Below are 24,882 nucleotides of genomic sequence, written 5' to 3'. Positions count from 1 at the left end.
ACAGGTAGTGGTGTTTGGGGGAAAAAAAGCCAATTTTTTCCCCACAGACTGTTAAGTCTGTTGTCTTTTAGCTTTAAAATCCTACCCTTTTCAGTTTTGAACTGAGAATCCCCTCATGAATACTGTAATTGCTTAATCCTGAAGTCAGATATGCCTAAACCACCTTATTTACTGCTTTCCCGTAGATGGTACTCAGTTTCTCTTTTGGCAGCCTGGAAAGTTGTTGTCTATTTTCACCTCTGTTCTAGGTGGACCACCAGTGGTTTGAAAAGTCAGGGCCGTCTGTCTGTGGGCAGTAGCAGAGATCGGGAAATCAGCATGTCTGTGGGCTTGGGAAGATCCCAGCTGGATTCCAGAGGGGGAGTTGTTGGAGGTACCATAGATGTTAACACCCTGGAGATGGTGGGTAAGTTGGAAAGCCTCCTGCTGTTAGCATGTGCTCCAGTCAATAAAGGTGATATCACTGGATAAACTGACTTTCATCTCTTTAATTATATATTTCTATATTGCTTTGGTTCTATTTCAGCTCATATTTCTGAACACCCAAACCAACAGCCCAATCATAAAATTGAAATTACTATGGGTTCTACTGAAGCACGTGTTGACTACATGGGATCCAGTATCCTAATGGGAATCTTCAGTAATGCTGATCTTAAACTGCAGGATGAATGGAAAATTAATCTGTATAATAATCTGGATTCAAGCATGACTGATAAAAGGTAATAATATTTCCTTAATATGTTAAAATGTATGATGTTTGATCATGTCAGATGTCTTCTGTCCAATACTGCTAACCAGAAATGTGTCTGCTAGAAGGCAAAGGGTTCATTGTTTGGCTTTGATTGTTCAGGTTTTTTTTAATTATCGGTAGGGAATATATTAACTGCTAATTTTCTTGCTATTTTTACTATCTAGTGAGATATTTGTCCATGGGGACTTGAAATGGGATATCTTCCAAGTGATGATTTCAAGGTCAACTACACCAGATCTGATAAAAATAGGAATGAAACTCCAGGAGTTCTTCACTCAGCAGTTTGATACAAGCAAGCGAGCTCTGTCCACGTGGGGACCTGTTCCTTATCTCCCTCCCAAGACAGTAGCAAACAACTTAGAGAGAACCTCACATGAGCAATGTAAGTGCTACCAAAAAATAATATGATTCCAAATTAAAATGTTTTAATTGCAAAAATTACCTAGGAGACAGTGTCAGTGAAACAGATAAGAAAATACCACTCATAATTCCATGTTTTACTAAAAATATAAATATGCTAGCAGTTTTTTTTGTATCTTGCCTGAAGTTTGTTGTTCATGTTTGCTCTGCAGTGTTGGATGCAGCCCATCATCGCCACTGGCCAGGAGTTCTGAAGGTGGTATCTGGGTGCCACATATCCCTGTTCCAGATGCCACTGCCTGAAGATGGGATGCAGTTTGGAGGATCCATGAGCCTGCATGGGAACCATATGACCCTGGCTTGTTTTCATGGACCTAATTTCCGCTCAAAATCATGGGCCTTATTTCACCTGGAAGAGCCCAATATTGCATTTTGGACAGAAGCCCAGAAAGTTTTGGAAGATGGTAATTTAAACTGTTTGCTCATTCCTCTAAATTTCTTTAAATTAGTTTTTAATAATGTATTATTATATAAGAATAAATCAAAGAGAAATTGATTTGTCTGAATCAAGAATATTTCCCAAATACCACTTATCTAAAAATAATCTGTTCCCTCCACACCTTTACCACAATTTGCTTTATGTGTGGAATAAAATACATTTTCAAATGTACTGGGTATGTCCCTGATAATGAGCCTACTGAGTGGATTGCCTGGCTTTTTAATTGTGTATTTGTGTAGTCCTTCCTAGCTGCATGATGAATTTTGGTGACCTTATTGCTTATATTTGTCTTAATATTATGAGGGTTTCTTGTCTGTAGCTATGGAGGATTTAATTTCTCTGTTTTCAAGCTTTGTACCAGATTTTATTCCACTGGCATACTAATTATTCATATTAAATACCTGTAGAAGAATGAGAGAAAACTCCAGTACCCTCACTAAGCTGCTTTTACTTTTTTTTTTTCCTCTCCCACCCCATGCTGTCCACACCTTCAATGCAGGTACCAGTGAACACTCCACGTACATTGTTCAAACCCTGGACTTTCATTTGGGCCATAACACCATGGTCACCAAGCCCTGTGGGGCCCTGGAAAGCCCCATGGCCACCATTACAAAGATAACGCGGCGCCGCCACGAAAACCCCCCCCATGGAGTTGCCAGTGTGAAGGAGTGGTTCAATTATGTCACAGCCACGAGGAATGAAGGTTAGAGTCAGGTTCATTCAGACTGGGGATTGATCTGCTTGCAGGTGGAGCTGTTGAAAAGCTGCTACATCTCAAGTGTACCTTTTCTAGCCACGCTTTTGGGAGCAGAATAAAAGATAAAATCTTCTCAATAATCATACAGCAGCAGTTTTACAAGTGACTTTTCTTAACTTTTTTGCCCTGTCATGATTTAACATCTCCCATTGTTCCTGTAGAGTTGAACCTGCTGCGGAATGTTGATGCCAACAACCCAGAGAGCAGCACAACAGTGAAAAGCTCAAGCTTGTTAAGTGGCTTCAGGGGTGGCTCAAGTTACAACCATGAAACTGAAACCATCTTTGCATTGCCAAGGATGCAGCTGGATTTTAAATCTATTCATGTTCAAGAGCCCCAAGAGCCTTCATTACAAGGTGCAGTAAAACATAATTTGTTTTTTCTTGGTGAAAAACTATTTCTCGCAAATTAGGAGTTAAAGGCAAAGGTATTGTGCTGATAAGAGGACTTAATGTGAGAATTGCTGCAGATCTGCAAGAAAAACATTTTGTAGTAAAATGTAGAGGGAATTATTTTGAGAGAGTGAAGGTCTAGTGCAGAGACTGGTTGTTGTAGAAAAAAGCTTACTAAGAGAAATTAATATGAACATTTCATCTACACTGGCTGTTTTCATGGGCTTTGTTTCCTTATATTTATTAAAATCTTAACTGTGGTCCTTCCTCTCAAGAGTTGCTGGTTCAATGTAAAATATTCTTTTCAAATGATTTGCATTCAAATTCTATGTACTTTTAGATTTACTGTATGAACTTGTAAGTGTATTGATACTATTTTTATCTGGCTGCAGATACAAGTGTTAAACCAAAGGTGGAGTGCAGTGTGGTAACTGAATTTACAGACCACATCTGTGTGACCATGGATGCTGAACTGATCATGTTTCTGCATGACTTGGTGTCTGCTTATCTAAAAGAAAAAGAAAAAGGTGAGTTGTTGTTCATGAAGTAACACTTGTCTGACAATCTGCAGTTGTCAGATTATTTGACAGTAAATATTCTAAGTCATAATCATGCTCCTATTTTGACACCTGGTGTTTAACTTTCTCTTCATAACATGGTCTAGGCAGATGAAAACTTTTAGAAAGCTTTATTCTTATTATTGCAATCCTCTCATCAATGCAATCCTTTCAAGACATGCATTTTTCTGATTTCAGAATGATTTACTTTTCTGCCCTTCTAATGTTCAGTTGCAGCATTCAATTTTGGCATGTTCGTTCTTAAGTAATATGTGGCCTTCTGCAGGAAATCTGGAAACATAAGGTGGTTCTCTTCTTGTTGAGACTTGTGCTTTTGTTTTATTTAAACTGTGTACAAAAAGAATCCAAGTGAGCTGCTCATGGCTGACTGGTGTTTTTCCTCTCTCCCCTTTGCAGCAATTTTTCCTCCTCGTATTCTGGCTGCTCGTCCAGGGCAGAAGAACTCTGTTGGTGTCCTTGAGGACAGCTCCGCTGACAAAGAGGCAGAGGAAAGCATTACCTACACTACAGTTGACTGGAGGGAGTTTATGTGCAATACTTGGCATTTGGAACCCACGCTCAGGTAAGAAACATCTTTAGCTGCAGTCTCTTTGGCTGTGCATTAACTTCTGGGTTAGTATTTATGCAGATTAAAGATATTGTTGGAGGCTCTTCTGAATTAGGATACAGTAAACTTAAACTCAGTTATTTCAGTCAGGTTTTTCACCTCCTTAAACGTCCTCTTCCTTTGAGAGGATGTTCCATTGATCATCTTGAGCTTATCTGTCTAAAGCAAGTTCGAAGCAATGCCTGTTAGATTTAAGTTGGTCACGAGTAACACTGGGGAAAATTGATTTTTTTGTATATACAAATGCCTGTTTGCTATATTTAAGTATTTGAAACTGAGTCTTCTGTTTATTGCTTTTTTTAGATTAATATCCTGGACTGGGAGAAAAATTGATCCTGTTGGTGTTGACTACATCCTCCAAAAGCTGGGCTTTCACCATGCAAGGACTACTATCCCTAAGTGGCTGCAGCGTGGCGTCATGGATCCTTTGGACAAAGTTTTGTCAGTCCTTATAAAGAAACTTGGTACTGCACTACAAGATGAAAAGGAAAAGAAAGGAAAAGATAAAGAAGAATATTAAAATTACAATGTGACAACCCTAATTCCATTTGATAAAATCAAAGTGTTTTATTATATTTTAAGAACTTAAATATGGTTTAAAGAGAAACCTAACAGCTTTTTGCTACTCTATTTAAAACTTACATTGTGAGTAACTGTTTACTGTGGTACTTGATACCATTCTGTATTTGAAGTTATTGCATGATGATGACCAATGTATATTCTGTGAAGGAACAGCTGGAACACTGTAAATCTGCTCCTCAGCATCCATTTTATGATGTGCAATATGATCCTGCATCTTTACAATACTTGCAGATTAACTGTGAATTTTCTTAAAATTTTACTTGCCATAACACAAACCCCTCGTTGATGTGACCAGTAATTTGTCAATGTAGACTGGTGTAAATTATATATATATAACTTATGAAACTGTGATTGCCTTAGTGCTAAAAATCATGAAGTTTATTACACTTGTAATAAAATTTAACTATTGTACAGGACCTTTTTTTGTATTGATGAAGGAAGCTGAACAAGAAGAAGAATGTTTTAAGTGTAACTTTGCAGATTTTGATTTAAGTGATGTAAAGCCCAGAGGCCGTCCGCCAGGAGCTCGGGAAGCAGCCGGAAGGCGGGAAGCGCCGCCCCGACCCGGGAAGCGGGGACGCGGCGCTTTCGCGGGGATCAAGGAAGGAGCTGCTCCCGGTCCCTGACGGCTGTGGCGGCTTCGGGTACCGTCCTTGCTCGGTGGGAGCGGCCCGAGAAAGCAAGCAGGGGACCGGGAAGGCTAGCAGGTGGCTGGGAAGCGCTCTTGAAGCCGAGTCGGCAGCACAGGGACAAAACTTAGCGGCGGCCTCGCTCCTGCAGCTGCTTCCTCAGCTCCTCCCTCAGCCACAGCTGCGGCATCGCGCCTCGGCCGCGCCCCTCACGAAAGGGCGGGAAGGGCTGTGAGGGGCCGCCCCCGGCTCTGAAGGGCCGGAGGGCTGCTCGGCTGTCGGAGGACGTCGCCTCAGGGTGACTTGCACGTCCCCGGCTCCTCCAGCCTCGTATGCCCTCAGGGGTGCTCTGCCTGCCCGCGGGGTGTGAGCGCTGCGGAACCCTCCACAGCAGGACGAGGGCAGCAGGTGCAGGTACCAAACCCTTCAGCTCCAGCGAGGGCTCGTCCTGGAAACTTGAGAGGGATCAGCTTTGCTGCTTTAGTTCCCCTCACTCCCTCAGGAGAGATGGCTTGAGGAGTTGGTGTGTCCTTCGAGGGGCAGAGTCGCATTAGGTGTGAGGGAAGGTGGTCTAAGAAAAGGGAGAAGTGGCCACCATATGGGGAAGGACACCGGGTCTGGGTTCTACCCCAGCCCTGGGCGAGTTGTTCCTAGTGTTCCTGTGAAATAACTTGACCAGGAGGGCTGCTGGGGTTTTTGCGGGGTGTTTTTACTACTGGCAGCGTTAGTGAGTTAAGTTTCCCTAGGTCGGTCGGAAATGGCGAGCAGCAATGGCTGCTTTGAGGGTGCGGCAATGCTCGCCTTCGACCCCGCACCTGAGAAGATTTTGTCCCCAGAGGTTCTCAGACAGCCAATTTCAAAGGATCTCTCCGAGCCTGTGACTGCAAGGCTGAATCCTCCACCTTGTATGACATGCAGTGAAACAGAGGTGATGAAAAATCCAGGTATAGTTTGCAGTTTATACACCAGGGTTGGCTGTTAATGCTGTTGAAAGTAACTTTCCTTTTTCTTATTGCTGTGTTTTCTTACATGACTTCTTTGCCATCTCCTTAAACTTGTCCCTCCTCTTCTAAAGTCTTTTTGTGCTGGAAGTTTTTTTAGCCATTTGTTCTGGGGTTGCCTATGTATTCTGCAGCATTACCTAATTATAAAGTTCAAGTTAAAAAGTACTGTAGAGTGACAAAATATAGAATATGTTCTGCTGCATGAATTTTCATAAATAACATTGTGGAAGGGTTTAACTGCAGTTTGAGATGTCCCAGGATGTATTTTGAATTGTGTCACTTTGAGTAGTTGTGTTGCAGTAAAGGCACCTGTTAAGACTCTTAAAAGGTTTCTTTTACTTCTTGGCTGGGAGGTGGTTGTGCTTGGGTATATCACACCCCCTGAAGCTGATGATTTCATCCATCCAGTGGTTGCTGAAACTTTTATAGTGTCTTACAACAAGGAGTCCCCACTGCTGCCCAGCTTTATGTGGAAAACACACAGGTTGCATTGTTTGGTATCTGCCATTAGCAACCTCGATTTGATTGTTGATTTACAAGAGAGGGGAGGGGGAATATATTTTGTATTTTTTTGTAATATAACTGTCTATATTCAGAGATTACTTTTTTTTACTACAGTAAAAGGTTTGATGCTTCTAAAAGGGGATGTAGACACTTTTAGAATTGCTGTTGTTGCTAATGTAGAGTTCAATACAAAGCAGTAATGCTCTACAGTAAATTTTGGTTTGCTTTTTTAAAAAGCATCTGAAAAGCATTTACTGTAAGCAGATTTTCAGAGAGTGTGTTAAGTTCTCTCCTTAATTTTGTTTAAGGACCTTTTCTTTGTAAAGGAGCCGACACCACCATATTTTCAGCCCTTCCCTCACTGAAAGACCTGGATTTGATTGAAAGATACAAACAGGGAGTAATAAACTCAGTATCTGCCTTGCATCTGTTTGCCAAAATACACCACCTGCAGCTTGAATTGAAAGAAACAAGCTTGGCAGGTAAACACTTCTGCTACCATATAAAGTAGTACTGGCTTATCCTTGAGAGTATCTGAGTTGATTTGCTGGTGCTGATACAGCTGAACCTTTTTACTGTTGCTTGCACTACCCCCACATATGTTGAGTTTTGGCTGCCCTTTTGTTGCCTCCGCAGCTGTTTCTCATTATGAGGTGCTACAGAAATCAATCAGGTGAATTGTGTTTAATTATGGCTGTTAACAGAACTTTGTGAAGAGTGCATTAAGTGAAAGCTGCCAAAAATTTTGGGGAGGTTAGGGATGAGGGTTTTCCTTGGCCAAAATTGTCTTTTTGTCTTGTATTTGTTCTAGGAGTTAGTATAAGGACATAAAGCTATGGATGAAGTGCTTTAAAATAATTTCACTGATCGTGTCTGCTTTTCTCCCTTAAAGGTGATGTCATAAGGCCTTATTTTGCCTTTTGTGCTGTGATAAATGGTGTTTGCTACAAGACTGGGCTGGGAAAGAACAAGAAGGAATCTAAATTAAATGCAGCTAAACTGGCTCTTGCTGAGCTACTTAACTTGGAGAATACAGGGGCAAAGTCTTTTGAAGATTCAGGTAAATATTGTAGCAACACCTAATTAGAACTTGAAATGCTTGGCTTAATAGGGTCCTATGCAAAACATCTGTGGTTTTATTAAATGCTGCAGTATTGGCCTCTGTCAGGATTTTTGAATCCTTGGGGCAAATCTGTAGTTTGGTTCTGAAACTCTTCTTTATTTTTCTCATTTATGTATTAAGAGTTGCATCAACTGATGCCAGGAATACTGAAGGAATGAATTCATTGCTGCTGCGCTTGCTTTGCTCCTCACTAGGTGCAGCAACATGAAGTGCATCTTAAGTGGGTTTGAATTTTTATGTTAAAAGACTTCCCCACTGAGATACTGCTTTCAACAGAGTTCAGTTGCCATAATATTTTATCTTCTTTTGTGTTTTGCTGTCTGAATCATTCTAAGCTTACAAGGACTTCAGAATCAGATGAGGAAGTTAATAGAGAATTAGGAAGCTTGACTTGCTGCAAGTAGTGCAAGATTCATGTTTAGAAATTAGGCATGTCCATCCCACTTGAAAATGTTCTTAAATTCTTAGATTTTCCCTGTGCTCCTGATGAGCCTCGACCTCCAGGAAACTCTGCTTGTGTTTCAAGGACTGGTAAGGAATAGTCTTGGTTTTCCTCTGTTGATTCAAATTGCTCAGCAGATAGTTTCTTTTTAAAATTTCTTCATCTTTTAGTACGGTAAGTGATCTCTCGGTTGATAATATTGTTTTAAACATATTTGAAGGCTGTAAGGACTAATATTACTAGGACTGTTCTACAAAAGGACACAACTTGAGTAAATTGCTTGAATTGAGTAAATTTGCTTGAATTTCTATCACCAGTCCAGGTGATAGAAATAGAAACAGTATTCTCTGTCCTTACTTGAGCTAGTGTGCAGTAGGTGATCGTATTTGGGCTGTATCTGTTGTTACTATAATGGATGATAAAAGCATCAAGTGTTTGGATGGTCTTGAGCTTTTCTAAATCCCGAGGATCATCAGAATCCTGAAAATACGTGTGGTCGTGCTTATACCATGTGTTCGGGGTTATAATTTGGCAAGTTTCTCATGTCTGTTTTTTCTGCTACCTGCAAATTTGTGTCTTGATGGATTCTGTTGTTTCAATTAGGAGAACGTATCTATCAAAAACTCTCACAAATGCTTGAGGAAGTATTTAACCGCCTTACTACCCAACACCCCGAGTACCAAAGCTGTGGCAGTTCCCTGGCTGCCTTCATCATTGAAAAGGGCAAGTTTGGTTTGATTGTGAGCTTTGGGGAGTGGGAAACCTGTTCCCACAGAGCACTGAGCACTTGGGAGCAGCTTGGTGGGCAGCCAGGTCAGGTGAACCCACCACCATCTCTGGTTTTAGGTGGGCAGCATGAGGTGGTAGCTCTGGGGACAGGAGAATGCAACTACAGCCGGCGCTTCGAGTCCTGTGGGAGGCTCTTGCATGACAGCCATGCTGTTGTCACTGCCAGGCGTTCCCTGCTCAGGTGAGAATGTCTGCAAATCCTTCCCTTGTGGCCAGTTTGTGTCAGTTTCACTTCTGCACTTGGATTCTGTAGTTATGTTAAAAAAAACCCAATACTATAAACATATATAGTGTAAAATATGTAATTTATTTTTCTTTTAGATATTTGTACAGGCATCTTTTGCTGTTCTATAACAAAAATCCAGCCAAGGCAGAGAGATCCATATTTTGCACAGCACCAGGCTCGAAGCTGCTTACCTTAAAGCAAAATATAACACTCTCTCTCTACATGAACCAGCTTCCAAAAGGAACTGCTCAGTTAAAATCAGAGGTGTAAGTACTGTGGCATTTCCTGAGATAAAGTGGAAGATTAATTTTTATTTTGTTTAGGAAACATTATAGTACAGAGTAGTAGTGATAAATATGCGATACAGCTCAATATGATGATACAAAAATCTTCTACATGGGTTATAGGATGAGCTTTTGTTTATTACAGAACTGTTTACCCCTTTCTTAAGATACTGTTGAAATACTATTAGATAATGATTTTAACTACTGAGCAAGTGGATGCAATGACTTAATGCCATCGTATGCACTACAAGACTGGAGTACAAAAAGGGTTGAATTGAAACAACAGGCTCTGCTTTGATGTCTTACCCCTTTGTAACCAAGGGAAAAAGCTGTTTTGCTTCAGAACAGCCACTGGTTTGTCTCCTTCAGGTGTTGTATCTTCTTATTTAAATATTTTGAATCACAGCGTGAGTTACATTTTAAAGGCAATTTCAAGAACCTTGCAGCTGTTTTTTCACAAGTAACTTCTGTTAAGAGTGTGAGTAGACAAAATGTGACAGCTTGTTTGCAGCTGATTTTCTTAATGCATGCACAGCTGGTGGCTGTTTCCTATTTAAATACTGATTTCAGTATTCTAGGCACTTGAGCAACTCGATCTGGCATTTCTAAGAATCACACACATTAAAGATAATACAAGGCCTAGATCTACTGATTTTATTTTTCTGAGAAACAGCATTAGATACCACTTACTGTAATCTCTGATCAGAGTGCTTTCTCACTGAAATGCATTCTCTTGCCCTGCCTTAGGCATCTCGGTCCCCAGTCTATATCCGCTTACGAAGCCAGTGAAGAACTGAGTCTGCATGTTGCTCTAGAAGGCAGGATTTACCTGGCTGTTTGCTGTCCCCCCAAGACTGTCAGAGTGAGCAGCATGTCATCTGGTGACAAACTGACCAAGTGGGAGGTGGTTGGTCTTCAAGGAGCCTTGCTGAGCCACTTCATTGAACCCGTGTACATCAGCAACATTCTTGTGGGTATGTTCAGTGCAACTTGCAGGTGGGGGGTTTGTGTGTTTTTGTATTCCAGTTTGACTGTGTTTTATAAAGCATGAACTAAACCACAAATTCTTTGAAGAATTACAGAATTGTTCCTTGAGATGCAGTGGACCAAAATGTATTTATTTAGTGGGCAGTCAGAAATGCTGTTGGAATGAGGTAATGTGGGCAAACTCCTTAACATATTTTCTAGTCTGAATGGTTGAAGTTCTATTTTAGCAGGGAACATAGAGTTGGTGAAAAATAGTGCTTCAAAAAAAAAAGAAAGCATCCAATGAAAATAATGGTGCCTCTGGAGGAGAAACTGGGAAATGATTTTTATTCTGTGAATTGAATATTGGAACTGATCTTTACAAACATGAATTTTATGGGAAAAAATGACTGTAATAGATTAAGAATGCAGAAAAATCTGCATTTTTAACGATTTAATTTGATGTACTTGCATGTGGCTGATCTTGTCCTGTTTACTAGGAAATGGAATTTGTAAGGATACAAAAGGACTGGACATAACCATAAAGCAGCGTCTTGATGATGAACTTATTTCAAAGCTTCCCGTGCATTACCTGGTCAATAGATCTCATATTTACTTGGTGAAAGCTGCACTACCAATCCAAACATATTTGAACCAGTGGTCACTTAGTTTGAATTGGACATTGTCAGATGCATCTCTGGAGGTTGTGGATGGATTAAGTGGGAAAACCACTGAAAGGTCAGCATTTAAATTAATTTTGTTGGATATAATGGGTTTGTGCTGGTTTATTGGAGTATTCATTTTTTTAAGCTATGAGAGAAATTCTCTCCCGTGTTAGCTGAAAGCATCCTGTGATTAGGTGAAGTTTTAGAGATCTTTTAAGTTCACAGTGATATACCAAGATACCAAACAAAGCAGTTCTCTCAGTGAAGAAATCTGTAGTCCATTGCCTGTAGTAGCAAAAATGTTTTAGCTTTCACAATGCAGAAAACTAATTAAGATTCTAATTGAGATGGATTCCAGTGTGATGGTATTCACAAAGTGTTAGGAGGGGAAAACCCTGTAAGGATCAGAGAATCTTCTTGTAGTGCGTTTGTTCCTGAGTTCTATCCCTGTTTCCCCGCTCTGCCCACAGCTCCCCGTTCCGCAGTGGCACCTGCCTGGCCAGCCGCCTGTGCAAGGCTGCCATGTTCAGCCGCTTCAGGATGCTCGCCAGGGAAGCAGGACGGGGTGACCTGCTACAGTTTGCAACATACCATGAGGCAAAGGTGAGCTGACACAAGGAGAGGTATCATTTTTGCAATGTTTGTGTTTATTACATGCTTAGTACATGCTTATTACATGTTGGTGGTAAAGAACATGGATCTCTGTAACTGTAATCCTTGAGATTTTTTCAGGGTTGTTCTTTTCTCTTCTTTTAGGTTAAATCTCAGTTGTACCAAGAAGCTAAAAGCTTGCTGCAGAGCTACTTAGAGCAACACAGTTATGGATCATGGATTGTGAAATCTCCACATATTGAACAGTTCAGTGATTGATGGAGGTGGATTAAATGTTAAGTCTGTTGAATGATCTGTTTCAGTAAATAGAGTTCTGAGTAGTAAAATGTTCAACTTCAAGTTTGTTGTTACAGGAAGAAAACAATTCCAGAACTGCTTCTTGTCAGTTTAAATGCAGTTATTAAACCATCTGTAATAGTTCAGTCTTTTCCCAAAATCGATGTTTTCTCATAGGTGGGAGTAACCTACAGCTTTGTAAATCTTTCTTCTGCTTTGCCCCCCAGTGCTACCTCATTTCAGCTCACTGACCCTGACTCCTACAAATCCCCACCCTGTGGAATTAACATATTGTTTTCCTGATAGTTTCAGGATTTCTTTATATTGATTTCTTCTTTTTCCTCCCTTTCTCATAACTTTGCACACAGAAAAGAAAAAAATCAGTAAAAGCTGGATTTCTTTAAAAAGCATATTAATGTAAGCATCTTTCAGGAAAAAAAATGAACAGTCTGTGCTTCATTTGTAGGCATTCATCCTTTGTTAAGAGTTTGGTTTAGTGTGGATCTGCCAAGTAGTTTATAGCTTATATTGTTTCTGCTAGAAGAGTTAAAATAATTTTTGTACTTCTAAATATGAAACCTGTACTGACCAGCTGTTACTCAACTGTCTTGTTACAATTACTGGTTCTGGTAGTGGGTTTAAAGCATCATGCAGGTGTCAAAGCTGTAAGAAAGAAAATAATGCAAGGTAGTATAAAAGTCTCCAAAAACAAGGTTTTTTCAGCTTTTGTGGTTTGCCTCAAACCCCATCTATGTTAATGCTTACGGATGAGTTGGACTCCGGCACTGAAGATGATTTCATCACTGCACTGACAAGTCCTAGTGAAATTGTCTGCATGCGCAGTAACCTGGAAAATGGTGCCTGTCACAAGGGAATTGACTTCATTTTAAGTCCTGGTAAGAACATGGTAGCTTTGGGAAGGTGTTGTTAAGTGCCATGTTTGGAGTTGGTGTGGTGTTGTGAGCACTGGTGTGTTCAAGCTAGACAATACACTTGAATTATGTTTGTGATTTCTGTAAATCATGCAAGTGGGGAATTACGCAGTATTCTCATACATCAGGAATAGTGTGCGTAGTGCTTTAGTCATGTTTCACTTTCTTAGTGTTAGAGGATTCTCAAAGAAGTTCCTCCTCCTGGTGTTTGTTTCTTTCCTTAATCTGTTCTTCCAGCTAATATCATATATAGAATCTTCTGTCGGAATGATCTTATGCTGATCCACAAGTTGTTGAAACTCACTGACTTGTTACTACTTGATCATTGACCTTTTTTGCCTAATGTGCTCTCTTGTTTTCTGTTACTTGTGGCATATGGTGGAACTACTTGTTTGATGTAATGTTTCCTAAGAATGCTTGGGAATGGCCGTCATATTCCAGGCTAGAGGACGGTGTTGCTTTTTTGTAGGGGTGTTAAAAGTTCAATAAATGTCCTTGACAGTGCATTAGCTATACCTTCATACATACAGGTGCTGGGAAGTGACATACAAATCTGACGTACACATAGCATACCACACGTGTGTTTGCATTCTATGCACTTCTGGATTGTTTTTTGTATGGACTTAGTCTTCTGCTGAGGTATCAGTGTCGCTGTCAAGCAGGACGGGAACAGAGAACTCCAGATCAGAAGGCAAAGAAAATGAGCTCTGATTTATTTCAAATATACCGCTCTATATATAGAGAACATCGAGAAGATTAATTTCATTGGTCTTAAAAACATGTCACACCATTGGTGTGCAGTGAATGATGCACAGTGGCAGAGCATATCTATAAACAATGTGAATACCAAGATAGATCAGAGAATTATTTACATTCTTTCCCAACTGTTTCCCAGGCTCTTGCCTGGTTAGAAAACCTTTCTCTTTCTCTCTGACTGAGCTGAGAATATCCACATTTCCCCCTTTTTGTTTAAAGAAAGAAAAAGAAAAGGCAGTGTTTGTGCTCTCCTGCAGGGCCCTTGCAGGAAAGAGAACAAACACAGCTCAAGAGCCTTATCAACTCCAATCAATCAAAACCTCAATTTGGATATTGACTCAGAACAGTCAAAGAGATTCCAAACTCTTAGTATAAATTTCAAGAAATCAGTTACCCACCTCTAAGATAGTAACAACTCTTTGTCAGTCTGCCAAAGGACTGGCAGTCCAACTTGTCAAAATCCATTTCCCAGTGTGAGCAGATGCCCACATGACAGAAAAGAAGGTATTAACAAATGTGCACATACCCAAATCAGCCAAATTCGGAATTTGGCAAGATGAGTAACATCTGTTTGCCACAGCTGCAATGCCCTTAGGCCTCTGAGATTTATCCCAGCCAGTAAGGTGCAGCAGGTCAAGCCTTGGTTGGCATTCATCAAATTGGTTTTGCAAGGTATGTGCACTTGATAGAAGAATCATGCAAGGCTTTTGGCCCATGCAGTCATGTCCTCAATGAACCACTTGACTGACATATGAAATGCCATGAAATCTCTGAAATGCCATGGCCACAGCCTTTAATTCAATCACTTGGGCCGAGGCTTTTGTGGCTTTCCAGTACTTTGAGCTATTAGCTCTTTCCGTTTTTTGTTTTTTTTTTTTTTTTTTTTTTTTTTTTTGGAAAAACCAGCAGCACCTGCGGGCTCTAGGACCCTGCGGTGCTCGGCGAGGCGGAGGACCCGGTCCAGGGGGCCGGGCCAAGCGTCCCAAACCTGGCCGGGGGGGCGGAGAGCCCAGGCTCTCTGCCGAGCCAAAATCCACGCGGCTCGGTCCCTCCCCGCCGCTTCTCATAGGTATCACTTGGGGACCCTGAATCTGGGGTCCCTGGGACACTCCATGGCCACCCACAGATGGACGACCTATTCTAACTTTATATTTCGGTGCACGCCTCCACCAGGCTGCAAGAATCCCGGCGATTTCTCCGGCTTTTCGCCCTCCCCCCACCCCACCTGGCCATGGACGAAGCCACAGCTTCTCGGGACCCCGCTTCGCTCGCTCTGCGAACAGGAGCAGGACGCGTGGGGCGCGGACAGGGGAGGTTTTCCCGGGAATATAAAATTCCACCCTGGTTTTGGGGATCTTGGCACCACTCATGCCTGCCCAGTACAAGGGGTTGCTCCTCGCTCTCAGTGTGTCCGTCCTGCCGCGGGATACAATGGACTGAATCACGGCTCCACCCCCATCCCCAGCCACGGTAGCAGCAGCAGTGGCGCTGCTGCGGACCAAGCCGGTGTTCGCTCCCGCTGCCTCTGCCTCAGTGGGACAGAGCTCGGGGCAGTCTGGGGGAAGCGGAGGGAGTGGTGGGCTGGATGCAGGCTCTGAAACAAACAGACTGGATGTGTTGTCCAGCACAAGGCTGCCTGCTTCTGCCGGCGGCGGTGAATCACAGAGCGAAGTCGCTGCTGAGTCGGCTTCAGGCAGCGCGGCGATGGGAGCCGCTGTGCCTTGCGGACGCTCCCCGCCTGCAGCGAGCGGCGCGGGGGATGCAGTTTCCCCCGCGGCGTGGCACGCCGGCAGTCCAAGCGGAGCGGGCGGCGCGGCTTCGGCAGCGTCTTTCGGCGCTGGCGGTCCCGGGGTCGGCGACGATGTCGGTCCCGGGGTGGGGGGCCGCGGCGTCGGCTCTCTCAAGAGTGGCGCTGGCAGTCGCGGCGGGCTCGCTCCAGGCGGAGCGGTGGGTGGAGCGGCAGGCGGGGCGTCGAACCCCGCTGCCGGCAGGTGTGGCGCCATGGCCGGCGCTGGTATCTCAAAGGATATCAAATCTGTCGGTCCGCTCGGTGCGCAGGGAGGCGGACCGGGAGGCAATTGCTCCTGTCCCGCTGGCAAAGCCGAGGCCCCCGCGTGCGGCGGGGGGCGTGCCAGGGGATGGATCAGAGGCTCCATTGCCGGTCCCGGCAGTACTAGAGGGTGGGACCGGTACATCTGCGCAGGCTCCATCAGCGAAGGAGTCGGGGGGGCTCCAGCCCCCACCGCGTCGTGGACTGCGGGCGGCGCCGGCCCCCCTGCGAATGCGCTCTGGAAACGGGGGGGCTGCGGAGCCGCGGACTGTGGTGGCACGGTGTGCCGCGCAATCAGTGGCCGATCTGTCGGCAAAGAATATCTCGGCTGAACATAGTCACAGGGACGGGAATACTCGGGCTTAGCAGGAGTTCCCGGCGACATGTAAAGTCCGCGGGGCGTCCCAGCGTCTCTCGCAGACCCACTCTGCGCCGTGGCGGGCCTGGGCACCGCCCCGCCCGCCTGTCGCCCACTGATTCCCGAGACACCGCTGCATACCGAAGCGGCATCCTCATTTCCCGACAACTCCCATTCGGAGTCACTGCTCCTCGGGGTCTTACGAGGCAAGGCCGTATAGATGCATCCCCAGACTGCAAACAGAGCAGATGCGGTGCCGTCCCTCTTCCTCACTTGCTTCAGGAGGCACCGGCCCAACTCATTCCAGACCTTACGATCAAAGGCGAAACTAAGGTCTGCAGGGAATCCATGGTCCCGAGCCCAACTCAGGAGCCTGATGAAGTCATCATCCGAGACCTGGATACCCAATTGTGGGGCGCAGCCTTGCCAAGCGGCCAAGACCACCCGTTCAGCCGTAGATGGCTGGTTCCCCATTGTTAGGAAACCCTCCCTTAGCAGACGTCCACTTCAAGAGACAGACAGTCCACTAGTTCAGGGAAAACCGTCCCACTCAGTTCTCGGCTTCTAAGAGCCGACCCGCGGTCCAGACAGGACCAAGCCTTCTCCGGAAGGCCCACGGTTTCAGCGTTACCTCTCTCAGGAGGCCAAAGGTGTCCGGCCAGAGCCTCCAGGCTACTGGCGTGGAGCTGAGCAGCAAAGCCCCTCCGCAAGACGCTGTGGTTCGGGGCTTCGGCCGACGCTGCAATTTCACGAGGGGTCACCAGATGTCGCTGTCGAGCAGGACGGGAACAGAGAACTCCAGATCAGAAGGCAAAGAAAATGAGCTCTGATTTATTTCAAATATACCGCTCTATATATAGAGAACATCGAGAAGATTAATTTCATTGGTCTTAGAGTAAAAACATGTCACACCATTGGTGTGCAGTGAATGATGCACAGTGGCAGAGCATATCTATAAACAATGTGAATACCAAGATAGATTAGAGAATTATTTACATTCTTTCCCAACTGTTTCCCAGGCTCTTGCCTGGTTAGAAAACCTTTCTCTTTCTCTCTGACTGTGCTGAGAATATCCACATATCAGCACCAAGGTGTTTCCTGTAGTTGACCCAGAAGCCTTAAATATGTACAAGTACTGAGCTTTTTTTGTGTACTTCAGACATTTCATTAATTGAACAACAAACTGAAATTTCCTTGGAACTTAGGTGCTGCCTTAGGAAGAGAGATGTTTGTTAGTGAAAAGGATGTGTTTGGCTGGACATGATCACTGTGTCCTTGAGCAATAACTTGATGGCAGCAGCATAGGTCCAGTTTTTTACCTGGATTGTTCTTTGATTTAGTAGCAGCATATGCAGCATGCAGTAAGCTAGTAAATGGAAGCGTGGAGACGTTGCGTCCAGGTTTTTCCTTGGCTACTTCAGTAATTACAGCATGAGTGATCCTACAAACTTGAGAGAGGTAAGAGTGCTGCAGTTCCAGTGCTGAGGCTGGAGCTGTATTCCCAACAGGTCCAGGCACATGGAGCAGGTGTGCATCATGCAGATGTAGCACAGAGCAGACGGAGGCAGGTGAGCACCACCAGCAGCCTGTGGCTGAGCTCAGCCTCTCCCCTCCATGCTTGAGAAGAACTGAGGTCCAGGGGGAAGAATGGATATACACATGGATATGGGGCGGGGTGGTGTGTGGGAGTGTTCTTTCCACTTCCTGGAGCTCTACCTGACTCACATAGTTGGAGTGACACACAGTGTATTTTAGGAATGGTACTTCTCAATTCCATGCCCCACTGGGACTCTCCAAACCACATGCTGCTCTCTCTACTTCCCTGTTTCTCCCTTCACCTGCCTTCTGCAGTGACCTGGAGTGGAGAATTGGAGGCAGAAAGGGAAAGGCTGTGGAGTTAAGAAGAATTTACTGGAAACAGTGATGGTGCACATGGGGGGGGAAAAGCCCCAATAATAGACAATTATGGACAGCTCCCTCCACCATTTTCTGAACCAGAAGGAAATCCTCCCTGGCAGAGGAAGGATCCCTTTCCTTCATCCCTAGTAATGAGGTGAGGTGATACAGAGTGACCTCTGTGTCTTGTCTGTGCTCTTTCCTGGATACTGCAGAAACTTAACCCTGTCCTGCCTGGAACCAGAGTATTATTCATCCTTCTTACATATGAACACAGGTCTCATTTCCATAGTGAATGGCTCTCTCTCCAAGATGTCGGTTGAGTTAATTTAGTCCATCACTGTGGGTTCTGTCTATTCTAGATGGACACAGAATACATACAGTATTAGACAATTCAACATTACAGACTCTCCTCACCCAGAAATCAAATCCCCTTCAGGTACAAATTGTATTTCCCCATCTCTCTGTATTAGCTGCTATGTGCCCCTGGGCTTTGGGGCAAAAACAATCCCACAGATGGTTTTGCCTCTGCTTGATAATGTCATGCATTGTGTTGTGTCACACCACATCTCAGACTTCATACATTCAGATGCATGTCACATAAATGTCATATGCCACATATGCACACACCCCTATAGTGTCACATGCATTTTGTGGCACATGTCAAACATAATTTGATGCTGGAACTGTGCAATCAAGCAGGAGAAGGCAGCTCAGGAAATCAATTTTGATAACTCTTTTTAGGGGTTCTGTGGTTTTTTTACAACTTACAGGAGGAAGATAAGTCTAGTAAATTTCACCTTGTTATGCATTTTCAGATGCTTTTAACAACATCCTTGTTCTCTAAAGATATCTTTTAAAGCTTAGGCAAATACAGAAGCTGATCTTGTAGATATTGTTTAAGAATGTGGACCTACCTATAATTAGATGTAGATTTGACAGACATAACCATATATGGCACAAGCACCTTCCCCACACCTCAGCTAGCTCTTTGTGTCAGCAGTCTTTATACAAGTATTTCTTTGAAAAAGTGTCTTGAACTTCTTGCTGGAGGTGCTACATGGGGAGCAAGGCAGCCTGAACATTTTTTGAAAATCCACAGGAGATTGTGGCTACTGTGCAAAAGTGATGTGATCCCCAAAACTAGAGCCAGGACAGGCAAAGCCGCCTCTTCCCATGACTGTAAACCTGCAGCTCTCTCAGAATACCCCAACTCCAAAGCAGTTTGTGCAGACCAAAAGCCAAAAAAAGTGTATGTAGTTTCACACTGTTTGTGTTTGTGAAATTGTTAGTGAGCTCCAGCTTCTGCCTTTCCTTATGAATGCATGGGTGAGTATCTCTTTACGATACTTTCCTGCTTTCTGAACTATTTGACTGTTCGTGCCTTACCTAATGCTTACTGTTTCGGAATTTAGGAAGTGTTTTGGTTATTCCACGTGGGAAGTCCAGCTGCACAGACTGACTCCAGGGTAGGTTTTACCAAACTGCTGAAGCTGAGGGCTCTTGTGCTTAAGGAAACAATAAAGCCTTATTTATTAAGAGAATTGAGTTTAATGAAAACTGCTCCTTTGCCCTCTCTCTGGTTGCTGAGAGCTGGGGCAGCACTGCCACAACACTGCCCACAGACAAATGTCTGAGCTGATACTGGAAGAGGTTTGTTTGCAAAGCCATATATTGTGTATGATGCTGTTTCTTTCTACATGCTGCATTTCAGAATTTTTCGAGTAAGAAGGAATCTATGTAAAGAGGATTTTTCTGCAAAGATTGCCAAGGTAGAAGGAATTCTTATGTAGAAGTTTCTTGCCTGTTTTCTTGTCTTCTGTGTCCTACTGTGTTCAAGTATTTTTGTTATTACTGTCATCTGATTTGAGGAGAGGGTGGGGCTTATCTGTTTGTGGCGGAGGTGACTGACAGTATTTACTTTCCTGAGTCCTTGTGGGTGGGGACAGAGCACTCCTTCACCGTGGGAAGAGATGATGAGTAGAGAAACAGACGGCAGTGCTGTATTTTCCCAGTTTTGGCAGAAAGCTGTCATTAACACCCATTTTCTCTTTGCAGCATGCAAGGAAACTGCTGTTTTTTCCATTGTTAGTCTGGTTTTAAGTGTAAGATTAAGTACTCCATACCACACCCACCAGGAAAGCACATCAAAGCCTAAACGATAGTAGGCTCATTTTCATAAATTATAGCCTGCCTTGTTAGTATTGTCTTGGGGCTTTTGTGTAGTAAAAAATGCTCTTACATTGTTTCTTTGTCACATTACTGAGTCCATCTGCATTGCAAGTAAGGACATTTCTGAGGTTCCACAAAAAGATTTCTGACGATGCAGTGTGTTCACATGGATTTATACATTCATCTTCAATTTCATGTCAGTTTTGTTGTTCTGGGGCCTCAGTTACCGGCACAGTTGTTATTTCTGGTGTGTTACTATTTTCATAGCGCTTCCCTGAAGAATTTTGAGAACTATATATTATTATTACAGCAATGAGAAAAATGTGTCCCAGAGGAAGCTTGTGTAGCCAAGTAGTACAGCTCAAGGAAAAACAAAGGTTTCTTTTTTGAGAAGAAATTTGGTACTCTATACCTTATGCTGTATGGCAGCATAAACTGGCATTGTATATTGCTTAAAAAAGGTTTTCTGCAGGTGTCTTGCTTTGAGTCTGGTACCTGCACACTTGCATACTGCTGAATGCTTCATTGGCATTGTATATTCACTGGCATTGTATATTGCTTAAAAAAGGTTTTCTGCAGGTGTCTTGCTTTGAGTCTGGTACCTGCACACTTGCATACTGCTGAATGCTTCATTGGCGTCTTTTGTGTGTTTTTTAAAAAATTGAGTATTAAGTCACGCATAGAAAGGAAAGTAATCATAACAAAGAAGACTCTAGACATTATTTTTTTATGTCCATGATATTTATTAAATATAATCCACAATAACTTCTAATAGCTTTTTCAATAAATAGTTGTCTCAGATTGTTGACAAAGTGACAATGAATAAGTTTTCCAAACAACATTGAGCCCCTAGGGCTTACAGAAAGGATCAAGTGTGATCTTAGAACAGATTTTCTTAGCACTCACATTAAGTACATTTAGTGGTCCCAAAATGGACAACAAGCTAGTAGTATGCCACATGGCAAAATATATAAATTATTCAGAATTAAATATTTCAATAAATAATGTAGCAGTAAAAATAAAAATGGTTATACAATTTCTTTCTGCATTGATTGCAGGAATCTGGTCATTTCTTGGTGAAATTCAGGAAACTTTTTCTTCTCATTGGCTTCACACTTCCTGCATGTTGGGTTTGAGAAATCAGGGTCCTGCAATACAGAGAATTTCATTGATTGGTGATAACTTTCTTGCTAGCTGGGTTTAACAATGATACATCATCCTGTGTAAAGATTTTCCTTTAACAAAAAAGATACTTAATAGAAAAAGAAACTTAAAAAAAAGAAACTTAATATTTGCAGCGTGAGGAGTACTCATAAAATGCTACAAGGATCTCTAGGCTATGGACTTTAGTAGTATGTCAGGGTGTACTACATTCATCCCTGGGCCCTCCAGTCATAAACCTTTTTGAAAACTGGCACAGTTTTCAAAGCCATTGATATGTAAATATTTGTTATGCTCCTAAAAGCAAGCTTTTGTCAGCACAAGATGCTTTCCATGATTCAGCAAGGAAAATGTCATATTTTGTTAAATGTTGGCTTGTATGACCAGTAGGTCTCAAATCTATTTTACTGTATTAGATTACCATGCAAATAGATGTTTTCACATAGTTAATCTTAGCATATTTTTGTACAAAACCCTGTATTTCATGAGTTGATAACACATCTTAATGCATGAACATGCTGATTCTAGCATGGTTTTTCATTAACGGTGAAACACTTATTTATTTCCTTTTTTTTTTTTTTTTTTGGTAGCACTTGTAAAAGATTGCCTACCATAAAATCCTCAAGATTCTTCTCGATATTTATTACAAGTTGCTTGTCCTCCTCTTCCACATCTTGTTTCAAGACCTTCAGTTCTTTCAGGAAGCATGCTAGAGTTGTGCGGTTGCATTCCTAGAACAGTCAGCAAAATTGTTATACGTATGACTTGTTTTCCTTTTTCCAATTTTCAAAATCTCAGTTCCCTGGGTTTTTTTACCCTCATCTCAGGAACTGTTTGTTTTCTGCAGTGTATTACAGTTCATTTTCTTGCCCTCAAAGTTATAGTGGGGGATGTTATATGAGGCCTTAATTCTGTAGGTTTTGAAAAGTGAATAACCTTTACAAGACACTTGAAGTGTTGCAGTCTCTTGGGGACACAAAGCTGCAATATTTACTCCTGAAGGGAGCCTTACTCCTGGTTGCTGTCTGAGAATCATGGGTTAGCAAACATGTGGCCTCTCCTGGAGGCATCTTCAGTTGATGCGCTTTGGTTGTTCTATCTAATGTCTGCATCAGAGCTGGCTTTTGAATAAGGTAAATAACTTTACACACTTTTGCAAGCTATTTCAGGCACTCACTGACAATACCTTACTGATCAACCCCAAACATTTGCATTTAAGACTTAGAGCTCTGAGATAGCCAGGTCTTAATGCTGTCAGCACATGAGAAAAAGGACACAGATAAGGAAGTGGTTGCAGAATCTGACTTTAAATCTATACTGAAACAAAAGTGTTGTTAAGTGAGAAGCCTTCTGAATTAGAAACGTACCAGAGGTTCAAAGCAGCTAACAGATAACTTGTATAAAGGTTTCAACTACTTCCCAGTACTAAATAATTCATGTTCTTGTTTATTGGGCTGTTTGCATGCTGAATGAAAGGTAGTACGGATCAGCAGCCTGTCTACGGTAGAGCGGTATTTTGGAATACTCATTGCATGCTGATGTGCTGAGCTTCAGAGAGAGGTGACCACAGTGATGGTATTCTTGTGGGAATAAGCCTCAGGTATTAACTCAATGCCGTACAACCTGATGTACAGCTTATGTATCCAGAAGGGTTTGGTTAAGTTGTATTCATGAAGAGAATTAAATACAGCATAACCAAGTTTCATCATTGATGGGATGCATCTTAAACAGAACCAACCAGTGGTTCTGCCTCACTTTAGATAAAATGTGTGTGATTTCACATGGATACTGCTTTAATCTATATCTAAGTGGTTTCATTCTTAGAATTTTTCCTGTGTTAAAAGTTAACAGTATTGCCTCCTGCAACTCATATACCATCTTTAAATTGTTCATGAACCACAATTCAAGCATGTTTTAAGCAGGAGGAGCGTGAAGGGTTTTTTTTTTGTGTTACTTACTGCACAGAGACAATGAGATAATGTTGCATGTCAGCCTTTTAATGCTTGAGAATAAAAAGCAAAAGCAGAAGTTTTTTCAATAAATTGCACTCCCTAAATTGAATTAAAACTGAACAGAAAACTCAAACTCACCTGTTTGTCATTCGGTGTGTAAAAGTCAAGAAAATTCTGTAGAGAAGGAGGGGGAAAGTTAATTTTTCTGAAAAAATTACATAGAAGAAACCAAACACAAATGAATCTTCAGGTAGAAGAAAATCACCACTTACATTGTCGATGTCTTTCAGGAGTGCTAAATCAATTATTGAAGCTTGAAGATGTGCCTCTTTTTGAGTGGGTGATAATTTAGTCTTCTTAAGAGGTGCTCCATAAGCTGCAGTCATGAGAATTACTGCTGCAATACAGCCAAAGATGAGGACTTTGCACATCATGTCAGTGTTATCTGAATGCCAATATTAGAGTTGGGATGGATGGTGAGAGCTGATAAGTTGTCATTAGGCTGTTCAGTGTATTTATACTCTTCTTTCTGGGGGGGAAAAAGATGGGGGCGTCACAAAGAAGAAGTTTTATTACACATTTTTTCATATGTTCTACCTGTATGGCAAGAATCATTACTTTTGTTTTTCCTCCCCTGATGACACTTTGGAGTTTTTATCAAGCGGGAGGGATTTTACCTACATTTCACTGCTGTAAGAGAAGCCCACACTCATTTTTGGCAGCCTCTCTTCGTGCTTCCTGCATGAAACACTTTTTCCCTGTGCTTTCCTACTCCCCCATAGAATAGGCCACAGAATATACTCCTGCCATACAAAATGTTGTCCTAAAGGTGTATCTTTTAATCATTACTTAGTGAAGAAGAAAGAAGCCTTTTCATTTTAGTAATTGTTGATTAAACAACAGGAAGAAAGTTGGTTTCCTGTCTGAAGGTGGTTTTTTTACCTGTCATCTTTTGCAAAGGCAGTGTAAGCTTAGGTGCCTAACTCAATCTTTATAGCATCAAATTTGAAACATTTATGAAAAAAATCCAGCAGAATTCATTGTTTGGGGATGAGAAACTATTCCTTCTATTGCTGTTTATCTTAACACTACTCTTATTTCATGGTGTGCAACTTTCACTTTTCTGCAGCTTAGAATGAAAATGCACCATTGTAAAATGTTTACAGATTTTATTGCTGATACCTAACCCGCTGCATCTTGTGGTGCATATTACAGCATTGAAGCTGATAATAGGCAGTCATTTGACACTGAACTCTGGCATAGATAGTATTGCTAAATTGTTTTCCTTTTCTGCTTCATGTGCCTGTTGGCTGATTTCTTTGGGATGTGAAGTGTTTAAAATTGATGGTTTCCTTAATTTTGAGTGTAGTTCTGAGCCAAATACTCCCCCTGCTGCCCAGCAGGTTCTGACATTACGTGAAACACAGTTCTTGCTCACTGAGTTCAGCTGCTGAAGCTGTGTGGAATAAATTCTCGTTTGCACACTGCTGCTGTTTAAAGTTTTGTAGCATTTAGGATGTGCAGGACTGGGTGGGTAACTATTTCACCTGCCATTGCAT

General features: G+C 42.4%; 3 protein-coding genes across 7 annotated transcripts in view; 2 read left to right on the top strand and 1 right to left on the bottom strand.

Annotated features, from left to right (window-relative positions):
- BLTP1 (bridge-like lipid transfer protein family member 1) overlaps positions 1-4,942 on the top strand; it is an 87,473-nt gene extending 82,531 nt beyond the window's left edge. For both annotated transcript variants that reach the window (XM_053941921.1, XM_053941920.1), the window contains 9 exons: positions 249-406; positions 527-719; positions 916-1,133; positions 1,324-1,575; positions 2,110-2,313; positions 2,529-2,723; positions 3,152-3,286; positions 3,734-3,899; positions 4,248-4,942. In XM_053941921.1, coding sequence (XP_053797896.1) covers positions 249-406; positions 527-719; positions 916-1,133; positions 1,324-1,575; positions 2,110-2,313; positions 2,529-2,723; positions 3,152-3,286; positions 3,734-3,899; positions 4,248-4,464 — 1,738 coding nt within the window. In that variant the 3' untranslated portion in view covers positions 4,465-4,942. The remainder of the gene's footprint in view (positions 1-248; positions 407-526; positions 720-915; positions 1,134-1,323; positions 1,576-2,109; positions 2,314-2,528; positions 2,724-3,151; positions 3,287-3,733; positions 3,900-4,247) is intronic.
- Positions 4,943-5,012: 70 nt separating this feature from the next.
- Positions 5,013-13,828, top strand: ADAD1 (adenosine deaminase domain containing 1). 4 transcript variants are annotated; one of them, XM_053941923.1, is made up of 12 exons: positions 5,013-5,170; positions 5,902-6,099; positions 6,972-7,145; positions 7,556-7,723; positions 8,255-8,317; positions 8,832-8,951; positions 9,075-9,198; positions 9,339-9,509; positions 10,275-10,501; positions 10,994-11,231; positions 11,629-11,761; positions 11,915-13,828. In XM_053941923.1, the coding sequence occupies exons 2-12, from the start codon at positions 5,913-5,915 to the stop codon at positions 12,026-12,028; spliced, it is 1,719 nt and encodes a 572-aa protein (XP_053797898.1). In that variant the 5' UTR covers positions 5,013-5,170; positions 5,902-5,912; the 3' UTR covers positions 12,029-13,828. The 4 variants fall into 4 exon arrangements, with proteins under 4 accessions (XP_053797898.1, XP_053797897.1, XP_053797899.1 ...); XM_053941922.1 differs by having other exon boundaries at positions 5,013-5,569; XM_053941924.1 differs by lacking the exon at positions 6,972-7,145 and having other exon boundaries at positions 5,013-5,569.
- Positions 13,829-16,633: 2,805 nt separating this feature from the next.
- Positions 16,634-23,757, bottom strand: LOC128786870 (uncharacterized). The gene is made up of 5 exons (XM_053940568.1): positions 23,596-23,757; positions 23,462-23,497; positions 21,983-22,102; positions 21,245-21,358; positions 16,634-16,912 (listed from the first exon to the last, which is right to left on the bottom strand). Exons 1-5 carry the CDS (start codon positions 23,755-23,757, stop codon positions 16,634-16,636), a joined length of 711 nt encoding a protein of 236 aa, XP_053796543.1.
- Between the last annotated feature and the right edge of the window lie 1,125 nt (positions 23,758-24,882).

Source organism: Vidua chalybeata, chromosome 4 (genome assembly GCF_026979565.1).
Source record: "Vidua chalybeata isolate OUT-0048 chromosome 4, bVidCha1 merged haplotype, whole genome shotgun sequence".
Lineage (NCBI taxonomy): Eukaryota > Metazoa > Chordata > Aves > Passeriformes > Viduidae > Vidua > Vidua chalybeata.
The sequence above is the reverse complement of the archived record's forward strand: the minus strand, read 5'-3'. Positions and strand labels throughout refer to the sequence as shown.